This window comes from Penicillium robsamsonii (assembly GCF_028829455.1).
Source record: "Penicillium robsamsonii strain IBT 29466 chromosome Unknown utg000001l_segment0_segment0, whole genome shotgun sequence".
NCBI lineage: Eukaryota > Fungi > Ascomycota > Eurotiomycetes > Eurotiales > Aspergillaceae > Penicillium > Penicillium robsamsonii.
In genome coordinates this window covers 7787540-7800372 of record NW_026643219.1, presented here as the reverse complement: position 1 = coordinate 7800372, position 12833 = coordinate 7787540, and the positions used below count along the sequence as shown (strand labels likewise).

The 12833-nt window shown below is 49.4% G+C and overlaps 4 protein-coding genes across 4 annotated transcripts; 2 read left to right on the top strand and 2 right to left on the bottom strand.

The window, feature by feature from the left end:
* Positions 1–185: 185 nt before the first annotated feature.
* On the bottom strand, positions 186–1376 carry N7447_003021 (1-aminocyclopropane-1-carboxylate deaminase/D-cysteine desulfhydrase; the record flags this gene model as incomplete). Its single annotated transcript, XM_057227296.1, has 1 exon — positions 186–1376. One exon carries the CDS (start codon positions 1374–1376, stop codon positions 186–188), a length of 1191 nt encoding a protein of 396 aa, XP_057091312.1.
* Positions 1377–1542: 166 nt separating this feature from the next.
* On the top strand, positions 1543–2925 carry N7447_003020 (putative exopolyphosphatase; the record flags this gene model as incomplete). The annotated part of the gene is made up of 1 exon (XM_057227295.1): positions 1543–2925. One exon carries the CDS (start codon positions 1543–1545, stop codon positions 2923–2925), a length of 1383 nt encoding a protein of 460 aa, XP_057091311.1.
* A 395-nt stretch (positions 2926–3320) lies between these two features.
* N7447_003019 (putative SH3 domain protein (Cyk3)) lies at positions 3321–7778 on the bottom strand (the record flags this gene model as incomplete). Its single annotated transcript, XM_057227294.1, has 1 exon — positions 3321–7778. One exon carries the CDS (start codon positions 7776–7778, stop codon positions 3321–3323), a length of 4458 nt encoding a protein of 1485 aa, XP_057091310.1.
* Positions 7779–10591: 2813 nt separating this feature from the next.
* On the top strand, positions 10592–11378 carry N7447_003018 (Multicopper oxidase type 2; the record flags this gene model as incomplete). Its single annotated transcript, XM_057227293.1, has 3 exons — positions 10592–10659; positions 10793–11087; positions 11247–11378. 3 exons carry the CDS (start codon positions 10592–10594, stop codon positions 11376–11378), a joined length of 495 nt encoding a protein of 164 aa, XP_057091309.1.
* Positions 11379–12833: the final 1455 nt, after the last annotated feature.

Sequence of the window (12833 nt, the reverse complement as noted above, 5' to 3'; positions counted from 1 at the left end):
AAAAGGAAAGGTGTACAAGAGTCTGGACTGGCGAGTCTGGGGGTGTTTTCCAGCGATTCCACGCTTTTCTGTTTTTCCATACCACAAGACTATGTCTGTCATGACTGCTTTTCTTTGCTGCTACACCATGTAATACTAGTTGAATTCAGCCATTCTTATTATTTCCGACTATAAACTTCAATGTTTTATATGACATCCGCATAAGCTCCTAGAGCAGCCTGTCCACCTGTATGAATGAACAACACATTCACCTGCTTCAAGGGTTTATCAGAACCCGCAACTTCTCCCTCGTTCACCCAATGCATCATGCCTCTTGCAACCTTGGCTGTATAAACCGGATCTAGCACCATACCCTCCGTCCGCGCCATAGTTTCTAGAGCCTGTTTACTCTCGCCATCAAGAACACCGTATGCAGTCCCAACGAACCGATCATCAAGCCTCACATCCTCAACTCCAATATCCCGCTCCCCATCAAGCCCAATCAACTCGCCCGCCCTCCGCGCAAAAGCAAGCACTCGCTCCTCATGATACTCCCGTGGTTTAGTCGGCGAATTAAGAATCCCAACAACTTTCCTCGTCTCCCCAATCGTCTTCGACACATCCAACCCCCTAACCTTCTCCAGCAGCTTGAACCCTGCCACCAACCCACCAACCGTACTCCCACTTCCACACGCAACAAAGATGTAATCAAACCTCCCCGAACCGCCAAGTCCCAATTCCTCCTCCTGCGCAGCAATCTCAAACGACGCCCGCGCATACCCCAGCCCACCAAGCGGGTGCAAGCTTGCGCCACCAGGGATCCAATACGGGTTCCGCCCTGCCTCTCTCAACTCATCCAGCAGAGGCGTTGCATCCCGCGCTAGCGGGTCACCATCTTCACAGACGCGAACCTCCGCACCGAGAAGGTGATTGATTTGCACGTTTCCGCTGCGTTGGAACGCTTCCTTATCGCTGGCTGCTGCGAGCCCGCCGCCTGTGCCGCGGTGTAGCAGGATCAGGGCTTGTAGTCCTAGTTTACGTGCGAGAGCAACAACTTGCACGGTGTGGTTGCTTTGAATTGCGCCCTCCGTTACAAGGGTTGTTGCTGCGCCTTGTAGCGGGCCTGGGGGTGTTGGGTTGTTCTCATGGCTGTGATAGAGGGGTGTTTGGGAGAGGATATCTGGGACTATGTATTCTAGTTTGCGATATTTGTTTCCTGCGCAGGCTAGTGGGGAGGAATGGTCTTCTCGTTTCGCGTGGATGGTGATGAGGGGATGGTGCGGGGAGACTCTTGGCGGTGAAATTGAGGCTAAAGGGTGAATGGGAGATGGATTAGAGTATAGAATCTTATAGCGGGGGATTTGGGCGAATGTTTCAGGTAGTAGTGGGATAGACATTGTTCTATGCATGGCTTTTGGTGTGATCAAGTTGGGATGTCGCGATGGTGCATTTATATTAGAGGCCTCATTTGTAAGGCCTTCATTCAAATGATGTGTCAGCAATTGAATGACGTCGATCTGCCTGTGGGCACATGGAGCTTGGCTGCGAATTGATTCACCAAACATGACTCTCCTCCAATTTTTACGACAAGCTCGCCAAGTACATATCAAATTCCTCTCAGGTGCACTGCCTGAGCCTCCAATCTATGTAATCGGCAATCCATCCGCCGACCTTGACTCCATCGTCTCGGCCATCATCTACTCCTACTGCGCGAACAACAGGCTGCCGGTCAAAACCCCAAGACCCCATATCCCGCTCTTAAACCTGCCCAATTTCCCCGCTGGGACAGAGCTGTATCGCCTAAGACCGGAATTCTCAGCTGCACTATGGTCATCAACCAATTTCCCCGCGCTGAAGAGTGAAGAGCAATTCGAGAACACCCTACAGTCCGCAGGGAACTTCCTATGCGAGCATGTTATGACAGTCGCGGACTTTGCACAGTCCCTCCAAGACCAACATGTCTGGAAGCAGATACTCACCGATGCAACGCTGGTAGACTGGAACGCCTTCCCGCGCCATTCAAAGACCGATAAAGGCTCAGGATCTCTGACCGGGCTACCGGGTGTCACCTTCCGGACTGTTGGATGTATCGACCACCACGTGGATGAGAACTCCATGCCAAGCATCGACGAACTGCCACAAGGTCAACCAATGATTATTCAGCCAGGACCTGGGTCATGTGTATCGCTCATCACGCGCGAGTTGCAACAACGGAAACTCTTCGATGCGAGCCCGGAGATGGTGCAGGTTGCGAAACTTGCTCTTTCGGCCGTGCTGATTGATACATCGAACCTCACTGCGGAAGGCAAAGTGACCGATGTAGATCGTATGGCTGTTGAATTCCTGCGATCTCAAATTGAAGGGGAATCACAAGGCGATTGGGAGCTGGAGACGTTCTACAAAAGCATTCTTTATGCTAAGCAGAATAGTCTTGATCTTCTTACGATGGATGAAGTGTTGGGTCGTGATTACAAGGAATGGATTGAAACGTCACAGTCCTCTGGGAAGACTGTGAAAATGGGCTTTTGTTCTGCTGTCAAGCCCATGCGATGGATTATACAGAAGGCGGGTAGTCCGGGGAAATTTCTTGATGCTGTGCGGTCGTTTGCGAGTTCCGCTGAAAAAGACTTGGATGTGCTTGTTGTTATGACCGCGTTCACAGGCACCAACAACAAATTTTGTCGTGAGCTGTTCATCAGTGTTATGCGTGACAATGAATCGGCTGTTAAGGGTGTTAAGAGGTTTGTTGAGCACTGCTCTGACCATCTTGGGCTCATAGAATGGTCTCCGCTCGATGGGGAGGATATCCCCGAGCTAACGGCACAGTGTCTTTCTGTACTGAACGCGGAATCACCCCCCTGGAGGAAACTGTGGGTGCAGACCAATGCGGCTGGGAGTAGGAAGCAGGTTGCGCCGTTGTTGCGGGCAGGGGTAGCCAAATTATAAATAAAATCTGTAGAAGAATTATATTGAGGTGCCAGATGCCTATATACAGGTTCCACCTTGTAATGCTCTATCACTACACATAGCTTTTGAGGTTACTCTATAATCACCCATGCGGATTTGAACTTCCCAAACTCCAATTGATTCACTCTCTAACACCGAAATTCAGATCTCTGGAATAGAACCTGCACAAAATGCAATATATGCAATGCTCCAAGCTAACCTCATGCAAATGCCAGCATACCAGGAGGACAACATGACAAAAAAAGGATGTGCAACCCGCAATAAGGGAAAATGAAATATGAAAAGAGAAAAGAAAACAGAAAGCCACCACCCCTCCTGAATCTGGTGTCAGAAGGCTTTAAGATAAAACGCCCGTGATATGTAAAAAAAAAAGTTCAAACACATTCCCACTCGCAAAATACACACCAGCGCGCAGCTCGATCAGCTAGCACAAGACCGCGCCACATCCCACGCTCACCGATCTTGATAACAGTCTCCCAAACACTGCCCTCAGCGACAGCATCGGTGACAGATTCGGTGCCCGTATCAGTGCCAATCATATGCTCGGCTTTACGGGTGAGACGAAGGATCTTGCCGGACGGGGACTGGATGGCTAATTTCGCAGCCTTGTCCCGTCCAGAAGCGGATCTAGTCGACGAAATGGCCGACGTCGACGCTGAGAACTCGTTCGAGGCGCCGGATACAGTCGAGCCGCCCGCTGTGCTGGAAACCATGCTCAACGCACTGGACGGACGAGTGAAGACAGATGAAGGCGAGCCGCGGCCATTGGAGGCTTCGTCCTTGGCGGATGCGGGAGCAGCAGGGTGTTGTCGGACAGCGAAAACGAAGGTATTGTTGACCGCGAGGCGAGAGCATTGCGGCTGCATGATGTACAAGTCGTGTCGCTGGGCATGGGGTGTAGGATGGCGCAACACAAAGTCGTAAGATGGATTCTCTCCGGTGTGGAGAATTGGGAGGGCTAAGGCTAAGGGATGGGGGATGTCTCGGCTTGAGTGCATCAGGCCCTTCTTGCCTGCATAGACCTTCAACACAGCTTGTCCTTCATCGCCTGGTAGCACAGCCTTGATTGTGATGCGTTTTTGGCCTCTGATCCAATCCGGCTGGACCAGGGCGCGCTTGCGCACGATGTCTCCGCTTTCGAAAACGTCGCCATCTGCGTCGCGGGCGAATCCTGGGGCTTCGACTTCCGCGGCAAATTCGACGTCTGCAGGAACTACCATGCGTAGTTGCATGACCTCCAATCCGTCGATACGGATAAGACTTGTGTCATAATCCGGTAGCTGGACGTTAAGTTTGAAGAATGGTGGACACACGGTGGGCAGAGCGAGCAGAACATCTGGTGAAATTGGCGGACAGATGTGCTGTTCTTCGGGATACAGCGGCACATGAGTGTAGCAGAGATCAAGCGGACGCGTAAGGAAGTACCAGCTCTCTGCTATGGACGAGTTGTTTGACACGAATTTACTACGTTCAGGATTCGTGGGGTTTGCAAGTGCGCAATCCATAAAGCGCCATTCGCCATCGACCAGAACGGAGTTCCACCAGTGATTGGGATGGGAGAGGCTTTCCAGATCAAGGACGTCACCGGGGCTCTTGAGGAATCCCCGGATGATTTCTGTATGCAGGCCAACGGCTGCGCACATGTCGTGCACTAACAGTGCAATTTCCTCCGGGGTGCCTCGTTTGGCCTGCAGAAGTCTCTTCATGTCAACTTCGAGGCCGTCAACAGGTTCCTCCCACGATATTTTCTCGCTGACCCAGGTGAAGATGGCCCGAAGACGTTGAACGTCACTCTTGTAGGGTCGACAGATATAGGCTTGCGCAAGGCTCATGGGATTCGTCATTGGAGGTAGACTGCTAATGAAGCGTGCACTCTTATCAACGAGTGTAAGATTGGCCGCGTTGAAATTCGTTGGCTCGGTGATCGGTTGCCCATCGATGCTTTCATCGCCCTCCGCGGTATCGTATAGCTCTTCCACGGAGTAGATAACAGGGTGATCCATCATCTGGCATCGTTCTGCCCTGTCGATCCTCTCGTTTCGACTAGGAGACGACGCCCGGTTAACATCTCGGCGCACCTGAACCCAGTCAATAGTGCCACTTCCGAGTCCCAATTCACGACCACTATCGCGATTCGAGTGAGATGTAAGAGCCGGTGATACAACGTCTATTCCTCTGTTGCTCTTGGTTGGGGAATTTGCTCTCTCGCTATGACCAACCGAAATGCTACTCCGTGCGCTGGCTGCGCCAGTCTTGGCTGTCTCAAATATCTTTTTGAAAAACCCTTGCTTTTTGCTCTTTGGGGTAGTGAGACCGCCAAAAACCCCGCTATGATCCGTCGCGTCGAGACCGGTGGACGACCACGGAATAGCCGATGATGCGCCCTGACGAGACGAGTTATGACTGGAGTGATATGAAACACCAGTAAATGGCGTCTCCGGGCGTACGTCACTGAACCCTCGGGAGCGGACAGTGTCCATAGCAGTATTCGGCCTGTCATGCCCGCCTCTCCTGGCAAAGCTCCCTGCACTCGTAGCACTAAATCCACCCGCAGAGAAACCACTCATAACGCTTTGGCTGGTCTTGTCTGTGCTGGTCGTCATGGATGTGCCATTGCTTTGCACTCCACTGGAGGAATTGGTAGCACTAGACTTATTGGTAAATGACCGGTTAAGAATATCACCCCGGAGATCATGGCCAGAACGCCGTGCCTTGAGGGGAGCATATTGTCCAGGTATAGAATTATTTCGCGGGTGGTAGGTGGCGTGTTTTGGTGGAGGGGGAGGAGGCGCGTTGTCATCGTCCTGGTCGGCTCTTCGATCCTCGGACGGTCTATTCTGTTTTTCCAACTGACGTAAGCGGCTCTCCATCCTTTGCACATAATTGTTCAGCTGAGGCGGACCATCCATCTGTTCATGGCTATAAACGCTGTTGCGATGGACGAGTCCCTGTGGTTGCTCTTTGTCTCCATGAAAGCCTGTCGAGGTCAAAGCCCGGCGTCTGTTACCTTGAGGAGTCCTTTCTTGAGACGTGTCAAATTCTTCGGGGGCCCAGGGATTGTTGAATATGGGGGACGGAGAAGGCGACTGGTCTTGGCGACCCATGTCTTCCAATGAAGTCATAACATCCTCCATAGCATCTCGGAGTGGGGACGGTGTATTTCCATGAATATCTGACTGTGCTGAGGTCGCAGAAATAGCGGAGTGCGTTGAGGCCGCAGACGGAGATGGGGTTCGGTCGAATATCGCGTAACGATCATTCATAACTAATGGCGTGGGGGATCGTGACGGGGGCGGGTAGTGCGATGGCGGTTGAGGAGAGTGTGCACGATGCTGGGACGAGTGCATTGGTGGTAGTGGCGAATGGCTTCGTGGTTGAGAATGCATTGGCGGCTGGGGAGAGCGGGATTCCGTACGACCGATGACGACTCGGTGTGGCGGCGGCGGAGGAGGAGGGGGTGAGTCTTCCCGCTCTTCAATCATTTGCACCGGAGATGGCTCGCGAGACGGGACCCGATATGATGACAGACTGCTTTGTAAAACGAGCGCAGATGGATGTTCCTGCATTGGTAATGGCGATGGAGCCCGGTAGGAGGACATACTTCCATGTGGCATGGGTGCAGGTGGATGATCCTGCATGTACAATGGGGAGGGCCCACGTGAAGGATCCCGGTACATACTACCATGTGAAACCATTGTAGAATGCTCCCGCATTGGCAGTGGAGATGGCGCCCGGTAAGATGGGATACGCCCGTGTGGGACCATTGCAGATGAATGATCTTGCATGGGTAATGGCGAGGGAGCTCGGTAGGAGGACATACTTCCGTGTGGCATCGTTGGGGGTGGATGATCCTCCATATACATTGGAGAAGGCTCACGCGATGATGCTTGATAGGATGAGGTACTCCCATTGGGAATGGTAGGGGGCGGGTATTCTTGCATTTGTAATGGAGAAGGCTCACGCGATGAGCCCCGGTAAGATGGAACACTGTCATGTGGCATATTCGGGGGCGGATAATCCTGCATCTGCAACGGAGATGGCTCACGAGATGAAGCCCGATAAGATGACATACTGCCTTGTGGAACCATGCCAGACGAATTCTCGCGTATTGGCAAAGGGGACGGATTGCGGGACAGAGGTCGTGTAGATGACACGCTGCCCTTCGTCGTCATAGCATATGAACGTTCCTGTGTTTGTAATGGAGATTGCTCGCGGGATGAAGGCCGAGAGGATGAGACGCTCCCCCTCGGCACCATCGATGGCGACCGGTCAGGCTCCACGGACGAGCGAGGAGAAATACCGCGTGACGAAGGCCGCGACGAGGTTGATTGGGGTCGAGATACCGAGCCTTGGTTCTTGACTGCTGTCGCATGCGTCCGCAATGGCTTCGTACTTCGTGGAAGGCCACCATCCCGAGGTGGTGGCTGGGGAATCGCAGGTGCGGCTGGACTAGATTGGGTTGCGCGCCGAGCGACGGAAGCTGGCGATACGGCTTCCTTATGCGCCTGGAAGGGTTTCCGCCAAACGGTCTTCTGTTTCTTCGGTGCTGATGTGGGGTTGTTGATTGGAGAAGATCCCGCTAGTACCATTGGACTAGTAGTATCACGGCTCACTGGCACAAAGTCCTCACTCAGAAGCTCGACAAAATTTGACGGGAACAGTCCAACCGCGCGCCTGTCACGGCGCAACCGACCCATCCACCATTGTCCGTCGCCTGCATTCAAGCATTCGATCAAGTCACCCTCCACGAATCCCAGATCTCGTGTAGTCTCTCCGCCCCAGGAATATACTGCTCGACACCAGCATGGAAATCGCGCAGGGAGCTGAGCCATAGTTGTCACTTAAACACGGTTTCGTCGAGCGCAACACACGGGATCAATCCAATACGTTATTTTGATACCTGGCGCACTTCTGACAAATCCACGTCCAGATGAAGGTAGAAAAAAAGTGTATCAATCGACGAGGTTGTGTTGTTGACTCGAACCCGATACAACACAGCTTGGTCAGATGGGGGACGAGATCCGCACGGCCGCAGGGATAGCAACGAGTGCTCAATCAATCCGCATTGTTGGGAGAATAAGGCGGTTTCAATTGGGTGTTCGAAATAAAAAGGATTGGCAAATAGAGATTGAACTGCATAAAATGAGACCAACAAACTGGTTGTAAATGCGTGGGGGGGGGAGGCTGAGCGGTTCAGATCGGTGAGGCCTAAGACGACACTTGGGGCGTAAACCGGGACTGGGGTTGTTTGTTTGTGGCCCGATCGGGACTAGCGGCGGAGGGCTGCCTTATCGATAAGCTTAAAGCACATTATATAATATCTCTTGTTCACCGAGTCGTAAGAAAGCATGATCGTTATGCCTCTTGGAAGGTCATCTGCCTGTATATGTGCATGTGAATGTCTTAAAACAAGCCTTGTACAGTTGTAGTCGTCTATCCCCCTGCATATGCTTATTGATTGCAACTATAAAAAAGTCGGATCCGCAGCCGATCCATGGTTCGATATCGAAACAACCCTGGTACTCGCGACAACAGAGGGTCCATGGCGAACTAGAAATATCTCTATTTTCATTTTGGTTGAGATTATCACCACTATATTCACATTTATGACTGCTTTGCAAGGTTGAGAGATACTCGCGAATAGTTGAAGATAGACATTCGGGACTAATGACTAACGTATACCTTATAGTTAGATGAAGATTTGTAATTGATTTGAGTCTGGAACAAAGAAGTCTAAACAAGCTAGCAGAGAGACTAAACATAACATCTAAGTAGAACAAAAATATTGATGACTTGGATGTCCGGCAAACGGATGACCTCGAGATATATATAGGCCCTGTAGTATTTATTTATTTCCTGTCTTTATTCCCGTTTATTATTTTTTTGGCCGTAGGATTACAGATAAAATCATGTAGTAACACTTTTTCAACTTGAATAGCCTTATAGCTGAACGCGTTCCAAAGAACTTTTGCGTGAGCCCTATTATCCATGCATTATTATTGTTTCACGACTACTCCACCAAGCCCCTCGAACCCACAGACAACCAGCTAGCATTCCTCGACCAGACAACATCAGAATTGTTTCACCAAGTTATGTGAGCTCATTTGCATGATGCTTAAAGTCCGTGTTACCAGTATCTTACAGTTCGCATACTTTCATGAACTGATCTTGGCTCGATGAGACATCCTGGATGTGCAACTTTGATTATTCAGAGAACTGGATCAAAGAAGGAGCTAATTGGCAAGCAATATGAGTTATGCGAGTAGTCACAGTACACTAATTAATGATCTGGAAAATTGGATAACTAGCTAATGCCATCTCATCCTCAAACTGCTGGATCGGGAAATTGCCACATTCTCGTTGTGGCTATGGAATCTCCAGCCACGCGCAAACAGTTTACTTTTCTGGATCGCCAGCCCCTTACATGAACTTGGGACATTACCAAGAAGCTCAATAATCAGGTCTTTAGGACACTGTTCGATTAAATCTCCGAGCAGTCTGTCAGCCCGAGTGAAACGGAAAGTAATTTGCAACCAAAACTATCCCAGCCATCTCAACATTCCCCGGTGAGCATTGATACTGTTCATCATTGCTAAACTAAACAAATTTGATAAACACAAGTCTGCCTCAATAACCCGTCTAAAATGAAAACATGTTTGCAGCCATCGACCTATGCGGCCAGCCCTAGCTAGGAGCATAGGGATAATACTGTCATAATAGTCATAATGTAAGCCATGCAAACACCTCCTTGGTCTACATAACTAAGCCTTACTGTTACCAGTTTGATAAGCAACAATCACCTATTCCTTCACCCTCGAGGTCATTGGACCAAATACAAAGCTATATCTATTCCATTGATATAACATGGAACAATAGGCTTATCACAATGGCACCTTTAAAGGCCCTTGCAGCGCCTGCTGCCACTGGGCTTGTGCAGCTAGCCTGGGCTAAATAAGTCTGGACCTGACTCAGAAAAGGGGTGCGCCCGAGCTGAATCCTCCATGGTCTGACAGTGTGCCTGGTCTTACTCCAAGGGCTATCCAGCCAGGACATAGCTGGAAATACCTTTGGAGCGAAACTCAGTACGGCACATACTGGTATCATGCCCATGCTCGGGCTGACATGTCTGTTGGTCTCTATGTGCCCATTTGGATCAAGTAAGATATTTGCTTTCTGGTTTCGCTCAATATACAAAAGCCAACCCACGCAGTCCTGATCCGGATGTGCCCCAGCCTTTCCATCTTATCTCGAACAATAAGCAGGACATTAAAGCAATACAGAAAGCGGAGAAGAACACTCAACTTGTTATACTTTCTGATAGGGACCACTTGGCCTCTTCTGAGTACCAAAAAGCAATGGAAGACAGCCGTGTGGACATTACATAAGTTGGGACATTGTTCAGATTTTTATAAGAAGGTGCTAACAACATCCAGCTGTTCTGACAGTATTCTTATCAACGGCCGCGGAGCGGTCTATCGCCCAGAAGCCAAAAAGATCTCCAGTGTGGAACTTCCTTATCTGGCGACTTTACTGACAATAAGCCACTGACTGACAAGGGGTAGGATGTTATCTAGCGTTAAACCAGAACTTCCACGAGACCCAGGGTAACTTCCTTTCAACCTATGAGATCAAGATTCCAGCTGGAATGAACTCCGGCTGTATTCCTAACACTGGTTTGCAGGAGACTATTCAAGTTGATCCTAATGCGGCTGGGTCAGTCTTAAATTCACTAGTGCGGCGTCTATCAAGGCTCTCTTGTTTCTACTGATGAGTACCCGAAGTATATCTATGAGATTGATGGAAGCTACATTGAGCCACAGCGTGTTGAGAATGTTAACATATGCAGCGGCGAGCGCTATGCCTCGATGATCAATCTCGACAAGGCTTGGAAGGAGTACACTATTCGAGCTCCAGATACCCAAGCCGATCAGGTCATTTCTGGGTTTGCTACGATGAAATACCAAGGTTCTCAGGACACCTCTGTGTCTCAGCCCTACATGGACTACAGTGGAAGAAAAACATCCGCCTCTGCCCATGGCTTGGATAACAAGGGCATCAAGAATTACCCTGCTGTCACTATCCCCAAGTCCGCTGATCAACTTGTCAACCCCACCATTGGCAGTTTTGGAATGCTTCAGGAAGTGGCTTGTAGGACATGATGGCGAACTGGGATGACTCGTCTCTATGACATCAACGCAAAGAACAACTTCGAGCCACAGGTGACCATCCAAACCAAGAACGGGACTTGGGTCAATTTGTTGCTGCAGCTGGGTGAGATACCGAACAGCCCTGCCACCTAGGCCGCTCATGTGATGCAAAAGCGCTCCAACAAGGATTTCATTCTCGCTTTTGGCCCTGTCCTCTTCAAGCGATCCAGCACCGAAGAAGCTTACGCTGAGCGCCCTGAACTCTTCCAACTGGAGAACCTCTGAAGGAGAGATACTTTCGTCATTCTTAGCCCGAAAGGACCAACATGGATGATTGTGCAGTGTCAGGTTGTCAACCCCGCTTCCTCTTCTATCCATATTTATAATCACAGGCCAATGTAATGGCTGTTGCTCCACTCGATGGTATTGATGCATGGCCTCGGATACCACTCATTTTAATTTATTTGTTCATATTATTTCCCTTGTTTTTCGTAAAATACAGTCCGTTTGCATTCGACTCTCGTGGGAGCTCGGTCCGAATGACCCGGGTCCACTTGATCGATCCATTGCTCGAACAAAAGCTAGGTTGCCATGGGGCGATCGGCCGATGAGCCACGTGTGCTGCAGATTGTTCATTTCAAATTCCCAATTGAGTGACTGATATCAAGGCAACTGTTCATTCTTTTAAAAAATCACATTCCACTTAAACAGGGAAATCGGCTTTGGATATTTTACCGTACAAATGCGAATGAAGTCTCCCAGGCTGCTACCATCTCAAACGAGACTTAAAAACAAGTTATTATAAGTAAATAATAACTTCTTACTCGGAAAACATGTTTTGAAGCTGGAGTCATGACGTATGGAAAATATATGGACAACACTGATGATGTCTCCAGGCTATCTAGACCTTACTGACCTTACTGACCTTATTGAATTTGCAAGATATCTGCAGATAATTTTCATAACTGGTTTATTGCTTTCGAATACTGTACTCTACATTGTTATGCATTACTTGAAAACAACTGGCTTAGAAAATTGGGAGGTTGGGCTATGTAGGGCAAATCGAGTCATGTGATAAATGGATACAATTGCACTGCAACCTTCCGAATGCGGCCACATCATCTCTTTTGCAACTCCATTGTAATTTTTCTAGAACGAGTCCATTGTCTATGACCCAACTGGGTTCGGGCAGTTTTCTCACGGATAGCTCGGCTGAAATATCCCTTTCAAATCTTAATTTCTTGAGTCATTGCTAGTTTTATCCGCAAACAGCACTCAGACATCTGTAAACTATCATCGGTTTTTTGGTAAGCTTAGTGATTCAAATCTATGATTAAGAATTCAATCGAATTATCCAGGGAATAGAGCCTTCAGTTCGGTCCAGCCCATCCTAGTCCAGACTCTGCACCAAACAGACATCGAGCTTTTGGAGACATTATGGAATCTACCGCCGTAACCGTGCTATGGGTTCATTTTAGGACGTAAATACCAGAACTACGAAAACAATGGATCTTCGCCGAATACTGCAGCATAAGCCGGGATCATACATTTCTTATGAATTTCGGCCAAAGTACAATGCCATAATCCTGATTCCTGAGAAAGCATCTGAGACCCAGACTCCCGCATTTCCCCTTTCGATACAGCCAAGAAAATAGAACGTAGTCTGTGGCAATCTGGAGGTGACCCACTATATGGAGAGTCCTCCGTCACCTCCTCTATAAAGTAGGATATCCGTCAATT